Source organism: Thermobia domestica, chromosome 4 (assembly GCF_964235325.1).
Source record: "Thermobia domestica chromosome 4, izTheDome1.hap1.1, whole genome shotgun sequence".
Classification (NCBI taxonomy): domain Eukaryota; kingdom Metazoa; phylum Arthropoda; class Insecta; order Zygentoma; family Lepismatidae; genus Thermobia; species Thermobia domestica.
In genome coordinates this window covers 191,155,101-191,181,446 of record NC_137457.1, presented here as the reverse complement: position 1 = coordinate 191,181,446, position 26,346 = coordinate 191,155,101, and the positions used below count along the sequence as shown (strand labels likewise).

General features: G+C 36.4%; 3 protein-coding genes across 3 annotated transcripts; all 3 read right to left on the bottom strand.

Annotated features, from left to right (window-relative positions):
* Nucleotides 1-4,343: 4,343 nt before the first annotated feature.
* LOC145682978 (uncharacterized) lies at nucleotides 4,344-6,392 on the bottom strand. Its single transcript, XM_081754333.1, has one exon. It carries the CDS (start codon nucleotides 6,390-6,392, stop codon nucleotides 4,344-4,346), a length of 2,049 nt encoding a protein of 682 aa, XP_081610459.1.
* A 330-nt stretch (nucleotides 6,393-6,722) lies between these two features.
* LOC145682977 (uncharacterized) lies at nucleotides 6,723-11,566 on the bottom strand. The gene is made up of 3 exons (XM_081754332.1): nucleotides 11,507-11,566; nucleotides 10,255-10,411; nucleotides 6,723-7,308 (listed from the first exon to the last, which is right to left on the bottom strand). Exons 1-3 carry the CDS (start codon nucleotides 11,564-11,566, stop codon nucleotides 6,812-6,814), a joined length of 714 nt encoding a protein of 237 aa, XP_081610458.1. The 3' UTR covers nucleotides 6,723-6,811.
* A 125-nt stretch (nucleotides 11,567-11,691) lies between these two features.
* On the bottom strand, nucleotides 11,692-24,449 carry LOC145683419 (uncharacterized). Its single transcript, XM_081754755.1, has 4 exons — nucleotides 24,375-24,449; nucleotides 15,460-15,605; nucleotides 13,731-14,018; nucleotides 11,692-12,097 (listed from the first exon to the last, which is right to left on the bottom strand). The coding sequence occupies exons 1-4, from the start codon at nucleotides 24,439-24,441 to the stop codon at nucleotides 11,876-11,878; spliced, it is 723 nt and encodes a 240-aa protein (XP_081610881.1). The 5' UTR covers nucleotides 24,442-24,449; the 3' UTR covers nucleotides 11,692-11,875.
* Nucleotides 24,450-26,346: the final 1,897 nt, after the last annotated feature.

Genomic DNA, 26,346 nt, shown 5'->3' with positions numbered 1-26,346 from the left:
CGGACTTTATGCCATAAAAATTGGTGCTGGAAACATTGCATCTAGGAAATGTATACTTACAGTACGTACAAAATGCATGTTTTCAGGACAAAAAATCCAGGTTCTCCTGATGAAATAAAATTACATAACATGCAATAAGTAATTACTTCCGGACTTTGTGACATACCTTCATGTAAATATGTGCCTTCTGACCGTGGAAAAATAAATGATTTCATGGAAATATCTCTGTATTGTAATGTAGTCATGTACTTCCTACTATTCTTTATACGTATGTTACAACATTGCTTTCCATACTGAAGTTAATGTGTGCAGGATGCTTCAAAACCTTTAAATCATTGAACTGCTTGGAAACCATCAATAGTGTCTTGAATATTGTGCAGGTTAATGACACTATTTAGTTCGGAGAGTAACCTTTTCTTCAAAGTAAATATGTTTAATTTAAAAAAAGTAATTTTGAAAAACATTGTAAAAATCGATACATTCCTTACTGCAGTTAGAAAGAATATTTGTAAGTACACAAAATTCTGGCCTTTTGACTAGCAACCGGTGCTTTGTATTACATAATTAAGCATTATATGTACCTAGTTCAAATTTTACATACCATTTCAATGCAAATTATGACTTCAAGTAGAATCAACTTCGTCAGGTACACACAATGTTTAATAATGTTATTTAAAGTACTGGTAGCTAGTCAAAAGGCCAGGATTTTGTCTACTTACAAATATTCTTTCTAATTACCCAGTAGAAAAAAACTCGATTTTCATGAATGTTTCTCAAAACTCTTTACCAATTGAAGCACCGAGCCGAACAACGGTATATGTTACATTTTAGTGCTTTCAAGAAAACCTTCCCGTTCTTTCATGCAGGCACGTTTAATTGGCGCTATTTTGCTTCTATTACTCCGATAAATGTCGCTATCTGCTGATTTTTTTCCCATTGTTCTCCTGAAATATTCTGCAAGTTTTTCTCGTACTTCTCGAAATCTAAAATGTAACGAATGTCGTTGTTCGGCGTTGTGCTTCACACTGCTAATTCTTGACACTGCTAAAGTAAATATATTTTTTTAAAAGAAAAAAGTCAATTTCCAGCGTCAATATAACATACACAATAATTCGACATCATTGAGGCTTACTAAACAGTTTGATGATTTAAGTTTTGAACCATCCTGTATACATTAGGTTAAGTATGGAATGTAATATTGCAATGTACATATGAAGAATAGAAGGAAGTACGTGGATGTATTACAATATAGAGTTATTTCCATGAAGGAAATTGTTCACCATGGCAAAAGTGCACATATTTACATGAAACATAGTCACAAAATCTTGAAGTGGTTACAGTACATAATGTAAATTTATCTTATCAGTACCTGTTTTTCTGTACTAAAAAATGTACAGTCGTGTACAACAGGTGATAATGGGACGGTGCCGTGTTCGGGGAGTATGTCGGATGCACGTGTTTCCCATCCAAGGCGGAAAATCGTGTTCCGGGTCATCCTAGCCACATGGGGCTTAGCGTTGTTCTGTAACAGGAGAAAAACTTTGCGATTTAGAAGTGCTGGCTCCACAGTTTTCAGGTTTTCTTGAACACGCCTCAATTGCTAACAGTACACAGTTACATTGATGCTCTGATCAGCTGGTAACAGTTCCAGATGCACGATGCCGCGAGCAGTTCACCAATCACACAGAAGAATCTTCTGGTGCAGTGCTGGAATCAGCTGTTTGGAACAAGTTCACAGGATGCTAACCAATGATGATAGGACCGTGGAGCTTCGTACAGGACGCACTTCTCATCACATGTAAACACCCTGTCCAAAAAATGGCTCATTCCTCAGACGAGACAGCACAGAAACACAGGTGTTTGCTCGCGTTGCCTTCTGGTCCGGAGTAATATCATGTGGACCCGTCGACCCAACTTGTAGTACTTCCCAAGCTGATGGAGATGGTTTCTCCGCCAAGCTGCCGAATGATTTCTCCACTCATACTGAATTGTAGTCCCAGTTCCTCACATGTCTGGCCATTGTTCTCAATTGCTGCCTGAAGATCTTCATTTTGTACATGTGTTGGACTTCCGGCACGTGGTGCATCTTCGAGTGTTTCGTCACCGTCCTTAACTTGTTAAATCACTGCTGCACTCTCCGCGTAGTTATGACATCCTCACCAAAGGCCTGGCATATTTTCTGTCCCGCTGCAGCAGCGTTACAGCATACACGCCCTTATTACGCTCTGTAGAAGACCCATGTTCACTCTGTCCTTATGTAAGTTCACGGTGTAACTGAACTACCACACCGCTAGTATGTTGGATATACCACACCAATAACTGATCTTCGCTTTATCTCCATTGGCATTCAGCTCACGGTGTGAGAGCCAATGAACACAGACCTCCACAAAAAAGCGACAGAACTTTCTTGGTTACCTTTATAGTTAACTGCCTTTTCACCATATGTAAATAGGAGATATATACATATGAATTTAAGAGAGCAATTTATATGTCACTTCAATGCTTTATTTGCAAAACACACACACACACATATATATGTGCAGTAGACAAGTATAGCTTCCATTAACCATCAAACATATGTAACAATCTAAATTTATAAAATATCCAAAACTACACAACACTTCTGTTGCTAACCATGTCAAATGGATGTCTATTTAATCTGTACATAAATACAAATAAACATTGAATAAGCTAGTGGTTTCCATATGTCTGTACGATGTAAATGGAAGAACACGTGTGCAGCATATAATTTACTGGTGTTTTTTAAATAAAATTTTTTGTGCTTATTTATTTCACATGTATTTTATGATGTCACATCTGCTTTTACAAAGAAAAATACTTTACCAAGAGTCCTTATACATATATATTTGGTGTTTACTCCTCTTCCCTTGGGGCATCTTCTCATAGAACAACAGTACACTTGTATGGTCTTAAATTCTGCTTTAATACTACTGTACGTTTGTCTTAAACACCATTCTGAAACTACTACAATTTTCTCACATTTACACTGAAATGATAATAGTCACTAGATATATTTAATTTTGAATACAGTTGCTTTGTATTGAGGTTATATATTCTCTTGACGACAGTGCAAGACGTTGTGAAACAAAGCATTTTCATCATTGAGTTCCTCCTATTGCCCTTATTATGAGCTATCCAAGCACTTAGATGACCTTGTCGATGTTGGTTAACTTTAAACAGTTCAAGTCATCCACTTCTTGACACTGTTGCTGCATATCTACCTACTTGATACTAATTTCAGCCACAATAAATTGTGTTTCACTACAGCAGCAGCCATGCAGTATTTTTCTATTAGTTTTTACCCATTACTGCAGTTTTTTTTCTTTTGTAAATAAATCACTGTATCAATGAACTTCCAAGAAGTCACAGGTTTAATATAAATTTTACTAAAACGTCGCATTTTTATTATTTACCTGTGTATGCAGTGCATATATCCCCCCTCACCTGAAAGCATTTTCAAAGAGGGCAATTGTCCATCGATCTTTACATTTTGACCTATTTCCAATACTAAAGTCCTGTGATCCTCTTTTTTTTCTTGGCTATAATATTCAGAGTATAGTTTAAGTAAAAGCATTTTAATGAGTTTTAACGATGTTTGTAATTAATTTAAACCACATAGTGAATATTAATTAAAAATGGCTACTTACCATGAATCCTCCCTTAAAAAACCTAAATATTTTTCATATGTTTCGGAACTCGCAGCTTGTTCGGAAGGAACCAGCTACGAGTTCCGAAACGTATGAAAAATATTTAGGCATTCCAAGGGAGGATTCATGGTAAGTAGCCAATCTTTTGTTAATTAAGAATCATCCTCTCTTGCGCTCATATAATTATATAGTGAATATTTTAGGGAAGAAAGAAGATAACCGGATTGCAGTCTCTAAATTGGTTAACATATGAAGATCGATGGAACATTACCTGCTTCGAAAATGCTCTCAGATGAAGGGCGAAATATCAGCAAACTATACACAAGTAAATAATAAAAAAGCCACTTTTTAGTAGTTTCGAAATAGTAGTAAGTATATAAAGATATACAGTAAGAAACCTTGTAAGAAGGATGATAGAATACACTTAAAATTAATTAACATCGACAAGATCTTCTGTGTGAGTTGACAACCCATGGAAAGGGCGGTATGACTTCATTAAAATATTGATGCTTAATAATATGAATTACAGGTATGAAATATGATTACTTAGTAACACCATTACATAATTATTCATAAGTATATACTGTATACAGAATGATAACACTGATAATTTTGAGTTTCTTTTATGTTTACACAACAACCAGTTTACAAGATTCACCAATTTCAAACTGTTTTCTAATCAATTGGCCATCGAAGTGTAATGTATTTTACACCATCAGTCATCACTGTGTAAGTGTGTGGCAGTGGTGTTAACAGCTCATCATACTTTACAAACAGATGGTTATTTGTTACACAGACCTCGTAAGCAAAAACATGTTCATAGAAGGCAATCGTGTCCAAAGCTACACAGGAAAAAATTATATCATCATCATGAATTATAATGTCTTTTACTTGACCAAAAACAGGAAGTCCATTGGATTCATCAATGTCAAGTGCAATTGTAGAAGACAAAGAAAAGGTATGGCCCTTCACTTTAACCTTTGTAACAGACATAAGGTCTGCTTCAGAGTGTAATGCATACCTCTGCTTAACCTCTATTGCTCTATCACTGTTAAACCTCCTCTTTTTTCCATGAGAAATGTGATGTGTCAAATTGTTATTAAGAAGTAAGTCATTAACGAGTAATTGATTTCGTATTGCAATTGATTTGCAGACATTTACCCTGCTGTGTGAGACATTAGCCATGAACTTTGAAATTCTATGTCTTGCTTCAAATCTCATGGTCCATATTTGGTTCAGTGGTCCAAATTTTTTCATCATTGCAGGGTAGTGGGTGAGGAAATGAAACTTTGGTTTCAAATGACATTTTGTCAATGAACAGTACATTTCATTGAACTCTGCTATCAAAGTTTGTAGTTGAATCACAGTATCATCATAAACCCTGTTATTTAGAAGTCTTTCTGTAATTTTGCGTAATTGAATATACAACAGCCAAACATAATTGTTAGTGGGTACGTAATATCCCACCAATAGGCCAACGTACCTCACCAAAATAAGCATTTCGTGAGCTGACGTCTTTATGTTTATGTTCCCCCCATCAATCTGAATACAGTTTGTAGGTTTTGAATTGGAATCTGGACCATAATTAAAGTTAGCAAGGTTCATTTGCAAAGTCTCAATGGTAATTGCTTTACTTTCTTGTACCAAATAATTGACAATGAATGACATTACATAACGACAGCAACCTTCAAACCAATCATGCATTATGTCGACAGCAACATTGTTAAACAGGTCAAACCCTTCAAGGTTTAACCACACACATTTCTCCTTTATGCCAGTCTTAGATACATCATTTACCTGCAACTGATCTTCATATGTCAGAACACTCCTGAGCAAAGTGGGAACCTCTGTGGTTAATTTTTGTAATTCGTTCTTATTTGCATTGCATATCCTGCAACAGTGATTACCAACAAAATTTGAAACAAAACCCAGAATACTGTTCAACCCTAAATTGTCACCAGTTATAGCAGGAACAATGAATTTTACAACACCTTTAAAACAGCTTGTTGATACCTGTACGCCAGTTTTTCTTAGGAAATTCAGTTCATCTATTACCTTTTGAAGCGTAACTGCATTTCCAAATTTTGCTCTGTCAGCTGAATGAAATAAAGATACAAGGAAAATATTCTTCAACTGTGACACATAGTAAGGGGGCAGAAGTGGAAGTGAAAGATATATAGCACCTAATTTATGAATTCCAGCATGTGACCCCAGTGCGTTCCCAATTTCAACATCATCAAAGAAAATAATAACAGGTACTACTAATATATGTCTTGAGTATTCTTGTGAAGGCTGCATGTTCTTCCATACAGAACCATGAATTATGTTCAAAAGAGGACTGCCATTGTCTTCACAGTTATTCAAATATTGCAAGTAGTTCAATGTTTCACGTATAAATGAGTCCTTACTGAAAAGTTTTTGTAATAATACTCGCAATGGAATCATTTGCATAGTACAAGGAACAGATTCTATGTTGCTACCACAAGGCGTGTGTCTTCTTTCCATGCGTTCCCCAATTAAAACTTCCTGTGGACTAATGAATGTGCCTAATACCTCAAAATATTGTAAACGCTTGTAATCTGTTTCAAACCCGTTTAGAGGTTCTATTGAGAGAACTTCTTCAAGAGGTAATTGAAACTTACCAGGCAACTCTTCTACACCTGCGTGCTCTAAAACCATTGCTTGTAAAGATCTCTTCACATTGTGACTAAATAAGGATTTCATTCCATCAACCACAACTTGTACATGTGAAGGCTAAAAGTTGGATGTGCATACAGTTTAGAAATGAATTTACTCATATGATCCTCCACTACATTTTGTACTGTATCGTTTGTGACAACTTGACTACTTTTCTCTACAACAGGCTGTGACAAATTACCACGTGACTGCAATACAGTTACATCACTGTCTGCTAACAATACACTACTACTCCTATTACTACATTGCTTTTTATTTTTATGTACATTGGATATGTGTCTTTGCAGTGATCTATTATATGAAAAATACCTGTAACAACCCTCATATATACAAGGAAACATGGTACCTTTTGCCATATTTTTGCACACATTTCTTGTATGATATTGAATATCAGATGGACGATTGAAATTCTTTTTACATGCAAAACAGGTAAACATTATGTATCTTTATTGTGGTTCACTTATGCCTAAATCAGACATGAGACACCGAACACCTTGAGTCATTCTATCATGAACTGTTTTAATACCATAAAATCCCCTTTGCATTAACAACCAGACACTTTCTGACTCCTCAGGATACCTAGCACTAGTAGCATGAAAGATTTTGAAACATGTGTCAACAGCGCTTTGTAATGAATTGAATTTGTACAAAGTGTTCTCGACGACGACATAGGAGCATGTAACTGACGTTATGTCCTCACCCACAAGAACAACCAAAGGCTGAAATGTAGCCCCCAGTTTTTGTAGTTTTTCTTTCCTCTGTTGAATTGTGTTCTGCAGGTGACTGTCAGATGTAATGTGTGTGATGAATCCATCACGTATTTCCAATTTTGATGGGCGCCATGTTGTCCTCTTACAGTTCCTCTTGATGGGTACCACAGGTAGCAACAGTGGCAGACAAATCAGAGCAACATTTGTCTTCACGTCAGGTGAAATGTCCTTATCTGAAATCAGTAAATGGTGAATTACATGACAGGTCTCCATATAAGTGAGGTCATTTTTATGTACTATCTGTGGCACATAAATGAAAACTTAATTCACTGTTATACGAAAGCAATTAAATAAGATGGAGAGGATGCTGACTCGGTAGTAACTTCAGTTTTACACACTTTACAAGCTGTAGATGTTTTAAAACTTTTTTCAACAGTGCCAATGATATGTCTATGTAATCAGATTTGTGGACTAAGTTCTCTTCCATTCAAGACTTCCTACAAGAAGTTGCAATGCGTAAACAAAAATAAAGGCCAATTACGCACTACTTTTAAAACCAAAAACATGTCAATATCATTATGTGGCACTTCCCGGCGTGAGGGACGCTTACTATCTACCGATTAAGCTCAATACTTTTGTTTTCTCTCAAACGTCTATATAATAGTTTATACTCTATGTCTTGCAATACTGTAAACTTTGAACTTAAAATGCGATTTTCGGCAAATTCATAATTTTCAATTTAGCTGAAACTTCGTAGAAAAACGTTTCATGATGTGTACAATTAAAATCAAGCAAAAGAAAATGTTTGATTTTGCTGTTCATAAATAACATCCGCTTAGTAGAGTATCAGAGGAACTGTTCCAAAATTGCCTAATTTTCCCGTTTGCGTTGCGCACATACAATTTGATGTGAGAAGAAATCGTGGCCTAAGACCTTCACATATAAATAATGGTGGCCATAACTAAGAGTGAAAAGCGCGCATTTGATTGACATATTTTTTTGTATATCGCTCGAAAGAGGGGGCGCGCTCCGTTAGGTTTTATGCAAATGAGATTACACATTGAACTCGACAAGCACCATGAATTTCATCGCACTCGAGTGTGCGGAACAGAGAAACAAATCGGGTCAAATTCAAGGGACGTACCATTTCCAATGCTCAGACTGGCTTGATATGAGGCAAACCTCTCGCAGAGAATGCCGTAGCCATGTGTCGTATTTCCGCTGAATGGTCTTCTTATAGATAAAATAAGTGGAAGCGAATGCTAGTTAGGATTTCGCACATTCTAAACCATATCTTTAAAAAAAACATTGTTCGAAGAAACAAAATGATCATTGCACTAGAGTAACACGTGCTATTGAAAGGTACAAAATGATTTATTCATTACCGGAGCTGTAGTACAAGGTTTTCCTTACTCCCAGTACCGCTCAGGCAGTTGAGGTGATTATTATGTACGACGTTATGTATAATACAAAAGTACTTGTACATAAGTATGCAAAAGGGTTTAATTGCCGATTTCCTCATCCTCTGACGAATGGTTCATCGATATCGCTCAAGAGCCTAGATTCGTCTTCTTGTGAATAAAATAGTCTTCTTGTGGATGTCTTCGGACGTGCTACATTTCTTTGCCCATTCCTAAGTACCAAATAATGAGCATGACATGGGCACAACATCCAACTCTCCATGTTTCATTTGCACATTGACAAAACTATCCTATAATGCAATCGTCCCCACCCGACCAAGATCGCATAAAACGAAAATGCAGTACTTTAACCGATTACTGCGCCTTGAGTGGATATGCGCACGAACAACGTAAGGTGTTTGATTCATATAAAGCCACTCTGAGCATATGACTTTGACCCGATTTGTTTCTCTGTTCCGCAGGCTCGAGTGTGATGAAACTCATAGTGCTTGTAGAGTTCAACGTGTAGTCTCACTTCCATCAACCTTCAACGGAGCACGCCCCTTCTTTTGGGCAATATACAAAATATATGTCAAAAATATGCACGTCTTATGGGCATTTTCATTGTATTGTTGACCCATTTTTGGTCATGTTTCACTGAGCTATGCCCACCAGTGTTTATATGTGAAGGTCTTAGACCACGACCTCTTCCCACACCAAAGTGTATGGGTGCACCGAAAACGGGAAATTTGGGCACTTTTGAAACTGCTCCTTTCCCTCTGGTCCCCTCCAATGATGTTTTAAATGGGTTTGACTAGGGTGACCAGATTCTGACAAGTGAAAAGTAGGACAGAAGCATAATAATAAATGATAGCCTGTGCATCGGCAATACGTATCTCTTTGTTTCATTTCACGTTAACCTCAAGGCAATCATTCATTTTTAAGAAATCAACACATCTCCAAATACTTTCATGTCGAAATACAAGATTGTTGAAAGAATTTCAAACAATTTAAGGGAGTATCAACAAAAACAATAAAAAAAGGTCACGATTGAACTATAAAGAATTTTCTCTCTGCCTATTCACAACAATGTATTTAGACAAGTAAAACTACTGAAAGAAGCGCAAATACTTCACACTGCAAGTCGCAAATAGATGAATCAAATTTATTTGTACTATAATCAAATAATATCATTTGCATTATAATTAATTAGACACATAATTAATACATGCGCTTGTAGTTTATTTTTATGAACGTATAGTGAAACTTCGTTTAGGGCTAAAAACTTACTTTTTAAAATTGATTTTCAGAGCCTGGGATTATTTTAAGAAATGACAGAAAAAGACTGGCACGAGGAAACTCCAGTTAAATTGATTGGCGTCACTGCTGTGACTTGAAATAAGTGACCAATGCTGCCTTATCGACATCTCAACAAGACTTTCTCAGTAAAACCAACTGCATTACAAAACAATGGTTTGTCGATTGTTTTATTTTCCTAACAATAATTTTTTGAGCAGTGTTGAAAAAAAAAGTTTATCATTCAGAAAAAAAGTGCCTGTGATTCGATATGTTGTGAATAAAGAATGAAACATTAAAGTATTGGAAATAAATTTAATCAGGACTTTTAAAAAAAGGACAAATCTCAATTTTCTAGATGTCTTTGGAACACACAGGAAAGCTATTTGAAAAATAATACTGTACTGCGAAAATTAGTACGCCTGATCACCCTAGGTTTGACTGTATTACAAAAATAAATAGTGCTTGAAGCACTGTACTTACCATGAATAGCACAGATGTACGGTGCTGAAAGAGAATGTATTTCTTTCAAATTTCTTTTCAACTCCAACAAATGCAGAATTTTGTCATGAAGTAGAACAATTCTGTTAAACAAATTGTCTTCAGTACCAGGGTAAAGGAAGGAGTAGTCCTCCAACAGCTGCAAAAAGAGCAACATTATTAGTAGTGAGGTATCACGATGAAATCTTAAATATGAAACAAGTGTAAAATTTCTCAGTAATGTTCCTACAGGAATGAAACATCAAGTTTTCCTATTCATTTTTCATAATAGTAATTAACGCATTAAAAGATAAGCAACGGATGTGTCAAACATAAAAGGAAACGGGCAAACTTTTTTTCTTAAAAAAATTAACCATTTCTGTACATTAAAATTACCTGCTTAAGTTTCTATTTTTCTTCAATATTTTGGTAATATACTGGAACCCTTTTCTGGAAGATTGCTACGATCAACATTCAAGTTGTGCAAAGCTCATGTAGGCCATTCTAAGTTCACAATGACTAAAACCAATCAAGTTCACATCCACTAAAAACATATGAACCTTTTGCCATGGTTCTTAAGAAAAATAAATAAATAAAATAAAAAATAAAAGACAAAATTTCACAGCACCAGCAAGCAAGTGCAAGGAGACTTCAATTTTAATCTCCAGACATAGTTAATTATTTCTATGTGTCTTTTTTTTAATTTCTCACTTTCAAGTGGTTCAAGTTACCAAATTGGAAAGAGAATGAAGAAAATCAATTACAAAACTCGCATTTTTTACACAATGTTACAATTCAGCAATTTTACATATTCACAAACAACCAAATATAATAAGATGAAAGTAATGGTCAAGGAAAGTAAAATCTACGTATCAACTCAAGACCACATCGTACCTTTCTCTAGCAGAATACATGATATAAAACTGTAGTATGGAAGGGAGAGAAATAGAATATAAAATACAATTAACATAATGTATATAGCTATTAACAGTCAAAATTTTGATGCAAAAACTTTAACTAAATCTAGCTCTCACAGCTTAAAACTGTGCTTGAGCGCAATTATGGGTGGAGCTGTTTCCTTGTGATAGTGGTCTGTACACATGTAAATCTTACATGTTTTTCCCCACCTCATTATTCGACCTATATGTTTTAATGAGGACAGCGTTGAATTGAAATGAACACGTGTTTTGTGAAAAATGAGACACCTCACTCAGTTGTTAAATACTTTGCAATAGTACAGTAACAGTGCACTTACCAATGTATAACCTTGTGGTGTTTTCAAAACAGGGTACAAGTCAAGGTAAGCACCAACCATCCCAGGCTGTTCCAGGGCTTTCAATCTAGCTTCTGCTGTTGCTCTCCAATTATCGCACACAACATACCAGGGATCTAGTGACGTTCTGAGCCACTGTAACTTCTCATCTATTACTGGGCCTGGAATGGGTTCTTCAACAATGTCTGTGTCGTCACCTAGTGAAGATGTAGGTGATGCAGAAGAGGACCTTCTACTTGGAATATCTCCTCTCTTTCTTAGAACTCTTCTTCTTGAAATGTAGGCCTCATACAACTTCCCAGAAGCATTGCGTTTTGTTTGGTAGTTCGTGGCTCCAATGTAAGCTGCGTATTACACAGATGGTGATTCTTTCCCAAAAATGGTTGCTATTTCATGTGCCCAGCGTGTAAATTCACCTCGTGTTATTAGCCGTGTCGGATTTTCTTCTAACTCATGCTTTACTATAAGTCGTGCTAAATTACACCTTGAAGCATTATCTAGTAAACCATTGTTTTTTTCTCCTTTAGCAAGAATGGCTTTTCCATCCAGTGTGCATTGCAATATAGTAAGCACCTGCAAGCAACGAAAGCATTATGAACAAGGATATCCATGAAGTCCCTAATGAAAGAAAACGAAAACAAATATATTTCATGGCTTGCATCTCCATTTGAAAACCTAATCACAGCAAGATTTGAGAAAGTATACACTGACCTCACATTTTCTGATTCATAAGCGTATTATTTTTATCTTTTTATTTCACTGTAGTTTGCATTTTCCTCTTACATTGTAAAGTGAACCTTCAAAACTTTTAATGAAATATAAATGTAGTGCAAGTGTAGAGAATGAAAATGAATTATCAGTAAAAACAAGGTATAATTTCCCTTAAGGTTTCTTACACGAGTCCTCCAACTGGAAGTGTTACCTAAAATTACCTGAACTGAAGAGAATGTACATAGGGAAAACATGAGCATGAATATCTGATTATAATATCAGAGTGACTAATCACAAACGCAAAATCACAATCAGGGTCTTTTGGGGAGAGTTTGTCAACAGGAAAAAGTCCCTGTATGTTCCATTATCCCACATTAATAGTACAATACAAGAAGGGATTCGACAAAACATTTCTTAAATAGCAGCAAGGGAGTGTATCTGAAAATAAAAAAAAGATATGTACTTTTACCCCGATTCTTTACCAAATGTTTATTTCATTTATAGTAAACGAGGTTTCACAGAAAATTACTGTAGATTTTTTATGTTTAGATTAAATTATCATAAACGAAAACAAAATTCTGTAGTAAATTGGTCCCAAATTGTTGAAGTAAAAAGACCATTTCGTATAGCTATTACATATAGAACTCTCAACCCTCATATATACATCTGGAATTTCTAAGTAGTTCGCTTGTTCACTCAACAACCCAGATTTTCAGCCAAGCATGCTTCATCGACAGGTGGATCGACGCTGGTGGATTTCACTACACAGATTTTCATTTCAGTGTTACAGCAACCACGTTTTCTACTTTTCTCTCATGTTCACAATCTCAACCAAGTAGCTATAACAATATGTTTCGTATTTTATCTAGGTGCTCAACGTATTTGTAAACGTGAGAAAAAACTATACTGTAGTTCGTGTAAACCTTATGAAATCCACCTGTTGTAGTATTTCATGGATTGAGCTGACGACGAAGCACGCTTGGCTTTGAAACCTGGCTAGTGGCATGAAGTAACAGTGTAACTACTTGCAAATTCCAGCTGTATACAGAATGGGGTAAGGATAAAATGTCTGGTTATCGAAATGAGTGCAATTTTAAAAATTTGCTTAAGAAACTGTAATACCCTTTCCTTTATGATCTCCATGGTAAAAATGAATGTGAAATCCTTCTCCTAAATCTTTAAAATTCACATTATACACATGCTACCAAAATGTGTTGTACTTTACTTATAAACTTATAAGATCCCATTTATGATTTCTTTGTATCAAGAAGGAACATGGATTGATAAATACAATATACAACCTAACATGTACGGAAAATTGTCATTTGGACATCAATCCACGTTCACACAGAAGAGGCATGCAAACAATTTTTAAAATGTTACATTCACAAAGCCATATTGATGTATTTCCCTTGAGCGATGATTGCTTTATTCAGTCCCATAAACATTCATGATTAAAACCTGTAGACATTTATTCCATTACACCAAAACTTACATGATTTCCCTCTGATTCGCTGTGCCTGATTTGCTTTTCGCCTTCCACTGAGTGAGTGCAAGAAGTTGAACTGGAATTGGAAGCAAGAGACTGAATGTCAGAAGTATTTTGTCTGTTTTCTTCCTGCTGGTGTTCCTCTCGTAAATCTGCGGATGTTCCAGGAGTTTCTTCTAATCTATCTCTCTCTATTGCATTGAATGTTGATTTCCTTCCTTCACACCAAGAACTGTTTCCAAACGATGTTGGCGTTGTTAAGTCAAGAAGCAACCTATCTGCTTCTTCCTGCAACTGAGTACAAACCTTAAAATGACTCACAAGAAGCATGAGCATTTAATAAACATGTGAATGCCATTTGCTAAAACACTACAAAGGACATGACTAATTTCTTAAGTACCACGTCACACAAGAAGGAAACAAAAATGTGAGCAAACATATACTTGTGTTAAAGGAGGTACTATAATTCTAACTACTTGTCAATTTTCATAATGCGGCTCATACCAGGTACCACGGAAGGACCATTTTGCTGATATGAACGCATCTGATCAGCATTAGCAATGGCCAATGCAGATATGGATGCTTGCAATACTGATGGATGTTTGTGGAAAACTGAAGTGTGGGCAGTGATAAAGTCTGTTTGGCAAATCCATCAATGGTATATATCCATATCTAATGGTAGACATGGATCGTCAAATCAATAATATCGGTGTCGATAGCTAAGATTTCAAGAAGTATCAAAATGGTTGATACCTAACTTCAAAGGTATGTGGGATCAGTTAAAAACACAATTTAACAATACTAGTCCAAAATATTGATTTTTTTAAAGAGATCAATACACTTTTACACTCTAACATTTATTGAAACTAGTAATCCTTTGCAATATAATGCAAGACCAATGTTAACGACACTCTTGGCAACAGTATGACACTATTAACATTTAATAGTGTTTTAAAAAAGGGAAAGAGGAAGATCATTACATCTCTGAAAAGTAATAGAGAGAAATGATTGTCTGAAATGAGCTAATTATAATATCTCTCTCTTTTTTACAAGTTTAAAGTCTTTCATTTCCTACGGAAGCAATGCTCTTATGAATCGCAAGAAGAAGAACTGCATCATCAACTTGCCAGTTTTTGTGTAACAACTTAAAGCAACTATTATGTGAAATTTATCAGCGTAGGAGTACAGAAATTGGATTGGCTAATAGTAACATTCAATGGTGTTGGTATTGGCAAAATTAAGGTTAAATGGTATTAGCTGGGTTTCAATACCGCCATACAGGCACATTATTGCTATTGATCTATCACCAATTCTAGGGATGTATAGTTTTGTACACTTCACATCTAACAGATATTAGAAACATTTGTGGACGTTGACGCAAGAGAGCACACAGTCTATGATTTTCATAACATGAATGCGAAACAGGAACTAAAAAATTGTTCTGGTTTGTATGTCTGCCTGAAAAAAAAAGCACATTTTATTTATACTTATAACTTCTGTGGTTAACATGCATGATCACAAATAGTGGTGTTCACAGATTGCGCATTGAATTGAGCAAAATGCCTTCATCTTGAAAGAAGTCTATCATACCTACTGTGTAGTTGAAACAGGTCACATCTACTTCCCGACTTCCATGTTAACAAGTCTATTTCTACTTTACAGTACGTGAACTACTGACAAATATAACATGAGGATTCCACTTATGATGTGTAGCTGACACACAAGAATAACCTACCCTCCTGTTTTCATCTGCTTTCTGAAGATCCTGTTTCCAAGATTTCCAGTTAACCTTGAATTTTACTCTTGGCCCTGCCTGAGGTATTAGCTGTTCGATGTCTCTATCCTCTAAGTGTTGAAGTGCAAAAAAATCTACACCATTCTCTGGAAAAGAAAGATACTTAGCCTCTTAAAGCACTGTTCAGGTTGTTTCTGACCCTCATTCTCTGCTAACCATGCACCTACTTGTAGAAGCATCTTATATTACGTACTATTTTTCCTACACAAATGCAGAATGAGCAAATGTAATCATAATATTAACCATTTATACACTGCAATAGAGGTGGTGAAAGGGTAATTCAAAATATGACATTAACTGAAGAAATGCAACACCATAATGAAATTTATGGAATGGAAATAAAAATGTAACTTCATTCCACATTACATCAAAATAAACTCTGCAGTTCATTACTAAAAATTATAACCTATATTCTCGTGAACAAAAGAATTCATACAATGATAAACTTGCTTACAGTTTTTATTTATACGTTTCAAAACTTCTAAGATTGTTGTGAGTAGGTAGGGTGCTTTCATGCGGTGAAAAACTTCGGCATATATACACATGATTGTGCCTAGTAATTTAACAATGTCATCTTTTCCCTTGTGTATTTTTATCTCAGCAATATGATTTGTTATATTCTGTATTTTTCCACTAACGAAAGTCGAATCAAAATATAATCTTATGGAGCCCTTTTTACGTGTTGGCCCAATCTGCGAAACTATGCTTAAGAAAGGTACAAATCAACGAACATACGTTGAGAAAGACGACACTGCCCTAATGCATATGCTGAGGATCTTTACAGCATGACAACAGACAACTTCTGCTTCCTTTTGTTGATTAACGTTTCCATCCACTGTATGCGGAGCTTTGTGTTTATCAACTTGAAATACCTTCTTTTTAATGAGAGGGGTATTAAACTTAGCGTAACCTACTCACTTTTGCTACATTTTTCCTGTTTATTGAGAGTGCTCACCATAGCAAAATTACACTACCGCAAACTTTAGAGTTTTTTCTGCCATATCTTCGAATAAAAAAAAAATCAAAAAGCAAAGATTCAAATCACTAGACAATCTGATTTTGCATGTGACACCCTACCATAATTCATGTATTTGCTTGTGGTGTGCTGCTATTTACAGAACCTTCAAAAAAATGCTAAATTTACCGACAGTTGCAAATCGAAAGCTGATATATGAGTCGTAATAACAATATCACATGAAAATTAATATTGTCTAGTGCAGTACTTCTTTGCTTTTTGAATATTTTTATTTGTTTTGAAGATATTACAGAAAATTTCTAAAATTTTCGGTGGTGAAGAAACTTAAGGTTTGGAGTATATGAGCGGAATCAACCCGCAATTAATGCTGACAGAGAGCGGCGGCAACCACGCGTTAACCAAGCATTGTCAACGCCTCTGGGCGCGATAACGCTGGCTTATTGGATCAATGGCTATAACACTGGATGGACTATATGAGCGTTAATAACGCTGCAGCGTTAGTGCTGAGGATCTCAATTTTCTTAGCAAATAAATAAATTGAACTTCTGTAATGATTTACTAAAAATATGTTGCTTAATCAGTGCCAGATTTACGTATAAAAGCAAAACGAGCTACGGCTTATGACCCCATTATCTTGCCCCCATTCCCGCAAAAAAGTTACACGTATGCGAACTGCCTTATATATAAGTAAAAATTTCTGTGCCAGTTCGCCATAACAACAACAATCATCTTTATCAAAACAATTCTTAATGTTTACGTAATAACCTCCAATACCTAAGCTGAGGGTTTGGTTGGATAAGCACACTTACACTCAGATCTCCCCCCTTGCACGCAATGCTCAAACTCTTAAGACACTAGGTTGCATGTCATGCTGAATGCTTGGAACAATAGTTCAAAATTTCAAAGTCAGACGCACTCACCAATCCAAAAATGATTGCCAGTGTCACTTACATACAAGTTATGAGCCTCCCCCATCTCGCTCGCGGCCTTTGGTTTGAAAAAGAAACAGATTACACCAGAGCATAAGATTTCAAAATCAGACAGTTAGATTCAGAATATATTCACATATAATCCTACATCTACATTTACTTATTTACTGTACTGAAAAGAAAAGCAGTTAGGTGGCCAGTGATAACAGTATCTCGTGCAAATATCTATTTTAAAAAATATATTTTATGTATTTACTTATTTTATTTATTGACATTAGGGAGCCGCGGTGGCTCAGTGGTAGAGCGTTCACCTCTGGTGCTTCGAGTCCCGGGATCGATCCCAGCCCCCGCCAAGAGAAAAGGTGGACAAACACCGTGTGCGTGGGTTTTCTCGGGGTTCTCCCGTTTCGTCCCACTTTCTTCATTCCATCATTTCATTAATCTCTCATCATCACAGTCTCCTTTAGCCTAACCGGCATAAGCGTGGGACGTAAAGCTCAAAAGATTTAATTTCATTTTTCGTTTTCTATTTACATTGTGACGTCATTGGTTAATCTATTCTAGGCAATGAGCTGTCCCCCAAGATGGGAAAGGAAGGGTGAATTACAACGTTGTGAAGACTTCACTTTCCATGTGCGTCGTGAAGACTACACATTTCGTGTTTTCTCTCAGTCAGTGACAATTAGTTTCGTGCCAACTAGAAACTGCGCAGCACTTTAAGTTTAGGCAGAAACCATTCCTGGTGAACGCTGGTCCCCAGTTTAGAAAATGAACTCCGTGGAGCATAATGTATGAACTGGATTGTGAAGCATGCCGTAGTGTATTCATGAATAGAGACGCAAGTAGGCTACAGCGTCCTTCAATATCAGTTCATATATTATGCAGTGGGGAGTCCATTTTCTATACATAAATAAACTTTATCGCAAATGTCACTCACACCCCTTTGTCTCTCGCTGCCTCAAATCGATTTCTCCCGTTCGATAACGGGCGTATTTCTGTTAGCTAGTTAGGATTAAAAGTTTCTGGTTCAATTTTGATGTATTCAATGCCTCGTAGAGTTGATGCTATAATTAAATCAATGGTTATCCTACAAACTACTGAAATAAATTATGGAAGCGGCAACATTGAAATACTTTATAAAACGCTACTGTTCTACTACTGCATTTTGTACTCTATGGCAGATAGCTTTCTAAATGTAGTCACTAGAATCAATACATACATTGAGGAGAATAGCGCATATTAAATTACAAGGTTGAATTCGAATAAACTATCCCATTGAATGTACAGAAAAACGAAATCCTTTCATTATCTCCTACAAGTGCAGGGAGATACCGACGTTTGTACAAAGAAAAGAAAATGAAATGAAATGAAATCTTTCAGTTTTACGTCCCACGGTTATGCCGGTTAGGCTAAAGGAGACGGTGATGATGAGTAATGAATGAAATGGTGGAATGAAGAAAGTGGGAGGAAAGGGAAGAACCCCGAGAAAACCCACGCACACGGTGTTTGTCCACCTTTTCTCTTGGCGGGGGCTGGGATCGATCCCGGGACCCGAAGCACCAGAGGTGAACGCTCTACCACTGAGCCACCGCGGCCCCTACAAAGAAAAGAGATTTCGTCCTCTGATACTCTATGTAAGGACTTTACCACCTGTTAATAGTTATCTGTATTTTACACATTAACCAGATTGTATCCTTCATTATGCGGATTAGTAGTGTTGCCCACCAGACGAGAAAAGATACATGAATGCCTTTTAAAAGTGTCATTTTATTCAATTATGGATTTCTTTTATGCATTAATGGAAGCAGATTCAAAAACTACAAACGTTAAAGTTTTTTTTTTTTAATTTGTTGCCTAGTCTGCGGAACTGGATCGAAGAAAGGCACCTGGAGTAATGAACAGGGTGAACAGAACATGAGAACCTCGTCGGAATACATATTAAGAACCCTGTTAGAATAATGTATGTAAAATCATTTAAATTTGGATCTTTAAGTACAAGGGCGAGTGTTTGAATTTTGGGCTTATTCAGGGGCGGACTGGCCCCTGAACATCGACCCGACCCGACTCAACCTGAATAGGTTTTAGCCGAAACGACGCATAAGAAGTTGACCCGAGCCGACCCATGGCTAGAGCAGCCCTGACCCGACCTGTGACCCAAGGAGATTCGACTCAAGCCCTGACCCGATGAAGCCTGACCCAACCCGTTTGAGAGCACTAGCTGTCGGCACTGGGCTCAGTAAGCGTTGGTGTACCTTCTAAAAGTGCTGATCACTTATGCTGTTTGTGAAATCAGTGTGTATATCGTGTAAATGTTAATTCCCCTTTAGTTATTTAAAGTTAATTTAAAATAAAAGTGTAGTAAAATGTAAAAAAAAATATATTTGTGATGTCCAAAGTAGGTATTCATATGAAAAGAGAAGTTGGGGCCAACCGAGGAATGGGCGGACTACACTAGACGATAGACGATATCTAATCTTTCTGCGACATAAAGATATGATATTATGACTTACTTATGTCAAGGAAAATCTTGCGTTTCGAAATCTATCGCAAATTTACCTCCAATCGCATTCTTCGTGTTGCATTGAGGCCACAAAGTTACAGCTTTTTCAAGTTTCCAACACTGACGCCATGTCTGTTGTCTCACCTCACAGGATTGGGGGGGGGATGTCTGCTAAGAGCTGGGCACACTTCCTCGAGATTATACAGCATTATTTAGACGAGTTTCTGTATGTGGTTACATTTTCTTCTCGCCAAAAAGACAGGTACTACAGGTCAACCCCGTAGTATGGCGTTAATCAGACTTCAAAACGGCTCTGCATAAGGCCCTGTTCTTGGCCAACTTCTAAGAGCATTTATAAAATCATATGCGACTTTGTTATACGTAATTAATACATTCAAATTCACGAACGACGAAACTGAAGGGTTTGGGGATACGTTTCCAAGTAATAACTGTAGCCATAATAATATACTTCAACTAAGCAACGTTGGAAACAGTCCGGTAATCAGAAATGATCAAAACTGAATGGTTTACATCGCCCATTTCGAAATACGGCTAGCAGATTAAACTTACAAGAAATGACAAAAAAAAAGTGAAATTTGGAATTATACTAAGCGTTGTTTGGGAGGGGGAGGAAGCGAGCATCTTCGGTAGGGATACTTCAGTTGATTTCTTTCGGAGCGAAACGTGATAGAGGGGGTAATTCGCACCCTGCACACCTGGCAATAAAATAAACTGCGCAATATTATACAAGCTTCAATCCAAATAGACCAAATAAATGATGTGAGTCACAACTTAAACACGTCAGTCTCTGGTTTTCCACATTTTATATAATACTTACTAAATATATTAAGCAAAGCTACTGTTATGTATTTTAAACACGTGAAAGTGAACATTACGGATTCCATATACAGATTGGTCAGAGCATACATTGGTACCTGTTCCGTGTATGTAAAAAGCACCCCATATAACAGCCTTTTTGAATAAAAAGAACGGAAGAAAATAATACAAGGACTAATACTGAGGTACTTACTATCATTAAAAAAAAAAAAAAAAACTATTGAAAATCTCTAAGTTTTACGTCCCAGGATTGTGCAGGTTAGGCTAAAGGAGACGTTGATGGCAAGAAATGAATAAAATGGTGGAATGAAGAAAGTGGGAGGAAACTGGAGAACCCCAAGGAAACCCACGAACATGGTGTTTGTCCACCACAAAGTCCACACGGCGCGAGCTGGGATTGAACCAGGGACCTCAAGCACCGGAGGTGAATGCTCTCCACTGACCCAACACGCCCTCCATCATTTGAAAAGAGTAATTCCGTAAAATTACCGTAACTAATCCACTGAAACAAAGGAAAATGTGAATTTAGTTGAAAGAATCATATGTGTGTGTAATTTGAATGGGGCACAAACACCGGGGTTTACTCGAGCAGACAGATCTACCAAACAGAAAACATAGGTAAAATACGATGGTAAAATTCTTCTTTTTCGGTGAAGATCTGAGAGTGTGAATATAAGTAATTACTGTCAATGCACAGCATATTGAAATGAATTTTGAGCGGTTGTGAAAGAATTGTATGTGTGTGCGTCTGTGCGCTATTCCACTATCCTTGTTTATGCGTATATCCGCATCGTTGATGCGCCTGGTCCATACGAGTGCATTCCTCGCTCCCGCTCGGACCCTTGCTGCACTCCTGCCCTGACCCGGTTAGATAGCCTTCGTGCTTTTTAGTGCCCACCTAGCACAAGTTGGTTCATGTTTTATCCCCTGTACTTGTTGTCATACATCAACATTGTATTTATACTGAGCAGCAGGGTTGGCTGGTTTAAACCAGCTGTTAAAAAAAAAAACTGGTTTAAACCAAAAAACGAAAAATGTTCGTAAAAGTGTAACTATTCGTAAAATCTTGATGAACACACATTTGTGAACACAAGTGTGTGTATCACTTTTCACTCCCATATATTATTCGTACTATATTCAGACCTAAACACCCCATTCTTTACTCAAAGAGATTATATTACAAAAGGAACTTTTTTTTATCTAACTTTATGGATGTTTCTTTTGTGATTTTTTTTATAGTTTGTTATTATTGTTATGCAACCAAAGGGAAATTCAAAACATTGTATCGTTTTAATAATGTTTACTATTAATAAAATACATCGAAATGCTGTACTTTTTTGGGGAGGGGGTCATACAAACCTCACGAGAGGCAATGATTGCAATAACAAGAATATTTGGTAACTATTTATGTATAAATGGGTCAGAGCCAAAGTGGACTCAAATAATTCGTATCTTTATTCACTTTCCTTACTGATATATAAAGTAACTCGTTATATTTCTTTAACTTGGTTAATAAATGAACTGACTTGGACTAAATTAGTTTTCTGTACTCCGTAGTACTTTGAAATTGTACATATGTAATTCTGTATAATGGTTCCACTTGTGCAATTGTTTATCTTTTTGTCCTTCTGTCCTAATGACTCCTGACAATTATATTAGCAAATATGTAAAGATCAGTTAACGTATTTTTATCAGGTGTCCTTAGTGACTCGGCAGACGTATCGCATTTTTGGCCAATTAGTCCCGGTTTCGAGTTCAAATGGAAGACAATTGGATGTAAGCCGAGAAGCGGTTTGGATTCCACTTTAAGCTTACGTGACCCCTTCCAGCATAACTCGGTTGTTGCATACTAACACCAAGGCGAAACAAGCTTATTTCTGCCTATATGTGATATAAATATACAGAGCAAATTATTTAAACCAAAAAAACCTGGTTTAAACAAAAAAAAAAAATTTTTCAATAAAATCCATGGTCTTTGCCAACCCTGCTAAGCAGTCCTCAAGCGAATTTGCAAGTAGTAATGGAGGTCCTTTAGTGTATACTCCACTAAAAGAAATAAAAAGCTCTAACGTAACCTGAAAATGTAAGAAATATATCAAAATTTGTAGAACTGACTGTTCGACTAATGCCAGAAAATCTTACAGAAAGTGACAATTACGTAAAGTATAAGACGTAGGGGATGGTTCTACACAGGTCCACCTATATAGATTAGTAGCTAGGATGGATCCTTTCTGTACCAAAATTTTAATATTTAATTTATATAATATTGCTGAGCGAGCGCCAGCGAGTGAAGGGGGGTTGGAGCCCCGCAGGGCACGTTGTTTTCTATCTTTACCACAGCTAAACGGGAAGGGAGACCTGTGTCCTAGAACCTTCCCATTTAGTTGCAACAAAGACCAAACACAACGTGCCCTGCGGGGCTCTTAACCCGCCTTCACTCGCTTACGCTCGCTTGGCAATAATATTTGAATTAAATATTAAACTTTGGTACAGAAAGGAATCAACGTACGTACTAATTTATATGGGGGATCTTGTTCTAGAACCTTCCCCACGCATTCGCCCATAAGGTAAGTAGTAGTAGAGCAATTAATAAAGAACAATGTAAGGTGCGACGAATTTAAGGAGCAAACGACTTTTACAAAAAGAAATCTCCGTGTCGTGAAAGCGTTGGTTTTCCATAATGCTCGTTTACGCGTATACCCAAAATCGCTGACGTGCCTACTCCCTACGGAGGCACTCCCGCGTGGGCCTCATTCTTAAGCTCCTTCCCAGATTCGCTTAGATAGAATTCGTGCTTATTGTGTCCATCTAACACAGGTTGGTTGGTGTTTTACACAAGACCTCTTAACTGAATCTGCAACGAGGATTGCAAGTGCGCACTACAACAATGATTGCTGAACGTACAGAAAGAGAATACAGCGAGCATTATTTACATTAGTAATACTTGTTGCCTAAACAGATTTAGAAGTTACATTCATAGGAAAGGCAGTTACTGAAGCAGGAACCTACAGAACTGTGCACTGAATTAGTATGTTCATCACATGCATTCTAACATGAGTGCAACCAACATACTTGCATGTTTTTACAAAAAATAATGGTAATAGTATACACGAGAACCCCCTGATCTGCGTTTCTTCTGTGTTCTATTACCACTTCTACACGAAATACCATAAATTTTCTACGTAGTGCAATAGTAAGAAGTACCCATGTGCACAAGACATGCGATATGCGTTAAATTCCCCCCCCCCCACCACACACAGTCATAGATAAAGTACAATGGCGCTACACATGCCGATATAAAGTACAGGTACGTTTTTTTTTATTTTCGTATGAGCCGATAAGTAAATAAAAGTCGCTTTATTGCCCCCTTTGTAAGTTCGTACATACTCAATGAATAATCCCTAAAAGTATGAGCGTCCTGCTCCTTTGGGAACTGATGCAGCTTCACGTATACTATATCCAAAATAATATTCATGCGTACACAAAAATTCTTCAGCTTTTATGTAATTTCTAGATCGTTAGAAAATAATCATTACTTTCAAGCAGGATAGATTGTCTTCTGCTGTCATGCTGATTGATTCAGGTTTTCTTATTTCTAATGCTAATTACTTACCCTTAAAAATGTTAACGTAATTGTTTAGTTTCCAAGTAGTCAGCAAATCTTCCACATACGCATCCATATTTTGCTTATAACTACACTTTCTTTCTTCTTATTTCTTCAAGCGCGATACTGACTATGACTTTCACACGAAAAATGGAGGCTCCCGCGTTTTGCCATACAGAATGGAATTGTGGGTAATAAAAATTTTGAGCCTCTTTCTTTGCAACTTTTATAACAAGAATAATGCGTTACTGTCTGTATTGTAATGTTAAAGTAACATGACAGTACAGACTTTAATACCAAACAACTGTATGATTACACAGAGTTAGAGGACTTTTTCCATTACTTACTGTAAATTATTCATTACTAAATGTATTTTTATCAATTTTCTGGGATATATAACATTATAATGACTTTCTATCATTCCTTTACGTACTTTTTTGTCCTGCTTTCCGAGTGAAAGATCAGTTGTACGTAGAAATTGTACGTATTCGTGCTTCCGTTACACAAATAGTAATGATAAAACAATTTGTCTCCTTACATAATGTCTGTATAGAACGGATTTGTTTGCTCTTTGCAGTGTAGAATGGGTAGATCTCATTATCATGACAAAATTTCATTCCTGACGAGAAGTTTGCACTTTACTACGAACATTTTTACAATATTCAGTTTCTTTTAACATTATAATGTAAAAAATGCATTACAAGGAAAATTTGTCCTTCTTCCTGCGATATTTTCCTTACTCATGTCAAAAAACACGTACTAGATAGGATAGCCTGTAATATTTTCATTCCTGAAAGACATTTATCTCTCTTGAATGACGTCACATTTTCTTTCCAGTCTGGAATGTACTCTTAACATTACAGAACTGAAAACCTTCCTGTCGTTACGTACATTTATTGCGTACTACAGATTTTTCATAAAAGACAAAATGCAGCATGTTGTATTTCCACTTCGCCACATGGTAAATTAACATTATAATGGTTTCAAGTCCAAATTTACGTAATATAAGTACGGAATTACGAAAAAATCAACTTTACATGTCTTTACTATTAAATTTTCTATGAAAATTTTTCTCAGTGCATGAACTAACTTCATGCATCCTCCAAAATCGAACTTCTGCAATTCAAAGTGTAGATTTATGAAATCTGCAAAAAAGGAACTTTTGTTACATACATATATATATGGTAACCAGGGGTGCGTAGCAGAAATATTATGAATAAATCATGAATTACGTGAAGTTGAAGTTATGCTTCCACATGGACCTTCAGCATTTGTGACTATTGACAATGTGCTACGCAGGGAAGGATCCAGGAGGGACTTCTGGAAGGAGGGTAATACTGCTACTTAGAGCTACTTTTAATAGCTCCAAACTCTGAGATCGGTATTATTTATATATAAAATAAAAAAGTTTATTCCCCCTATATCCACTCCTGGACGAGTTGTGGTGAGCGAACACCTATTGGAGCATCAGCACGGTTACATGCTATTAGCGAAGAAGACGCCAACCAAGCAAATGATTGGTCCATGTAAAAAATAAATAAATAAATAGAAATAAATCAGTCAAATTGCGTTTCCGAAGGCCATTTTAAGTACGTGAACTTGAAATTTGTGCGTTTCGCAGTCGTAATTTCCACCTCAGATTATTTCGGTTTAAGAAAACGGAGGAATAGGGGGAGGCTCATTTTACTATTTCAGAGAGCCTTCTTGATCAAAATAATGATAAAAACAGTCAAGAAAATCTTTTATTCTTCATTTAATGAATGTGAACCACAAATATCATCAAATCATTGCACTTTTATTGTTCCCAGTGTTGCTAACTGTCACATCAAAGTTAACGAAACTTCGCTAACTGTAAAAGGCTGCAGTTAATTTATGAAGCATTGGTCGAGAATGGTATTTGGTGTGTTTATTATTCATGTAAAGTTGAACCATCTGACAAAATCTCAGAATTTTAAAAGATGATGTTTTCGACTAAATGGCG

What these genes read in the sequence shown, in the direction of transcription:
- LOC145682977 (XM_081754332.1), bottom strand. Translation starts at nt 11,566, where the DNA reads ATGGTTGGTGCTTACCTTGACTTGTACCCTGTTTTGAAAACACCACAA. An exon ending in CACCACAAGGTTATACATTG is followed by an intron (nt 10,412 to 11,506) that starts GTAAGTGCACTG and finishes CTCTTTTTGCAG; the next exon opens with CTGTTGGAGGACTACTCCTT. An exon ending in GTACATCTGTGCTATTCATG is followed by an intron (nt 7,309 to 10,254) that starts GTAAGTACAGTG and finishes TACTGATTTCAG; the next exon opens with ATAAGGACATTTCACCTGAC.
- LOC145683419 (XM_081754755.1), bottom strand. Translation starts at nt 24,441, where the DNA reads ATGGATGCGTATGTGGAAGATTTGCTGACTACTTGGAAACTAAACAAT. An exon ending in AAGCAGATGAAAACAGGAGG is followed by an intron (nt 14,019 to 15,459) that starts GTAGGTTATTCT and finishes GTTTGTACTCAG; the next exon opens with TTGCAGGAAGAAGCAGATAG. An exon ending in GCGAATCAGAGGGAAATCAT is followed by an intron (nt 12,098 to 13,730) that starts GTAAGTTTTGGT and finishes CGTTGCTTGCAG; the next exon opens with GTGCTTACTATATTGCAATG.
- LOC145682978 (XM_081754333.1), bottom strand. Translation starts at nt 6,392, where the DNA reads ATGAAATCCTTATTTAGTCACAATGTGAAGAGATCTTTACAAGCAATG.